Below are 1,301 nucleotides of genomic sequence, written 5' to 3'. Positions count from 1 at the left end.
TCACCGGGGAACCCTTCAGGGGGACTGGGGGAGGACGCGGAAGACTGCGGGTACGGGGCCTGGGACCCTGAATTGGCCAAGGGATGTTCGGGGGACCTCCAGTCCGGATTTAGACCGAAGGAAAGTCCTATAATCAACAGAGTAGAAGGATTTTTCCTCAGGGATAAGGCGTGCAATTAGAGGGGGTGGGAGCGGCGCATGCGCCTCCGAGATGACGACCTCGTCGCCCAGCACTTCGGAGCCAGCCCCCATCTTCCAGCAGCCCTTCGGCCCGACAAGGTCGTACTCCGCAGGGTCCTTTGAGGGGAGGAGAGGGCCGCGGCGGTTAGGGGAGAGGAAGCACGAGCGTGTTCGAAGGCGTGCTCAGGCGAAGCGAGAGGCGTGGAGCTGGTCGCGCGGGAGGCAGGGCGGCGGAAGGCAGGGGCGATGGTGCGCGCGCGCGGCGTGTGTCGGCGGGGCGTGTGTCGGCGAGGCGGCGCTGACGGCCGGGGGCGGCGCTGTGGCGGCTGCGGCGCCTTTCCCTTGTGAAAGTTGAGCCACAGCTTCATGTCGCCAACCTGCAGGGACGTGGGTGGGAGGCGTGGGCGTGGCAAGCAGGGTAGACACGGACTCTCACCGGGCGGTCACCGTGTAATCAGCCTCGATCGGGATCGTCTCGAAGACGCCCTCACCTGCAAGGGACGCCGCGCAACGCCCGCTCACCGCGCTATCCCCACTCGCCCCTCCAGACCGATCCCACCGCCGAGCCGCGCAGGCTCCAAGCCGTCCCGCGCAGCGACGCTGGCTAAGGCGCCTCGACGCACCGCCCTCTCTTCGCGGTGCGCAAACGCCACGCGCGCCAGTTTCGTTCTCCCACCCTCCCGGCAAGGCTGCGGGAAGCGGGGCGCACCATAGAGCATCAGGTAGGCCTGGTCCTCGTCGTGCGTGTAGTGCGCGACAGTCTCGATCCCGGAGACGTCGTCCTTGGAGAGCGGCATCGCGGTCGCAGCCAGCCGATGGGGAGCGCTGAGGTAGGACCACCAGAGAGGTGAGGGCAGATGCAGCGCGAAAGAAACCCGTCGGGGTCCCCCCTGCCTGACTTGCCCCTCCGTGTCGCGATGCGCTCCCCGCTCCCGTTCCCCTGTGTCCCTGATCGTCCTTCCAAGATCCTGCTCGTGCAGGTGGGGACCCTGTCCCTCTCCCACCCCTCGTTTGGCGTGCCCGTTTTATTTATTGGCGATGCGCCCTCCCCCCTCGCTTTTGCAAAATCCTGCAAAGGTGGGGACGTGTCTGTCCTCGACCCAGCCCTAGCTTGGGATGTC

General features: G+C 66.6%; 1 protein-coding gene across 1 annotated transcript in view; it reads right to left on the bottom strand.

The window, feature by feature from the left end:
* The window catches only part of EMIHUDRAFT_431772 (hypothetical protein), a 2,062-nt gene extending 1,034 nt beyond the window's left edge, over positions 1-1,028 (bottom strand). Inside the window, exons 1-4 of the mRNA XM_005794066.1 lie at positions 890-1,028; positions 628-671; positions 516-557; positions 205-297 (exon numbers count right to left, since the gene is read on the bottom strand). Coding sequence (XP_005794123.1) covers positions 205-297; positions 516-557; positions 628-671; positions 890-977 — 267 coding nt within the window. The 5' untranslated portion in view covers positions 978-1,028. The remainder of the gene's footprint in view (positions 1-204; positions 298-515; positions 558-627; positions 672-889) is intronic.
* Positions 1,029-1,301: the final 273 nt, after the last annotated feature.

Source organism: Emiliania huxleyi, assembly GCF_000372725.1.
Source record: "Emiliania huxleyi CCMP1516 unplaced genomic scaffold EMIHUscaffold_1, whole genome shotgun sequence".
NCBI lineage: Eukaryota > Haptophyta > Isochrysidales > Noelaerhabdaceae > Emiliania > Emiliania huxleyi.
This window is presented reverse-complemented; position numbering and strand designations above follow the sequence as displayed.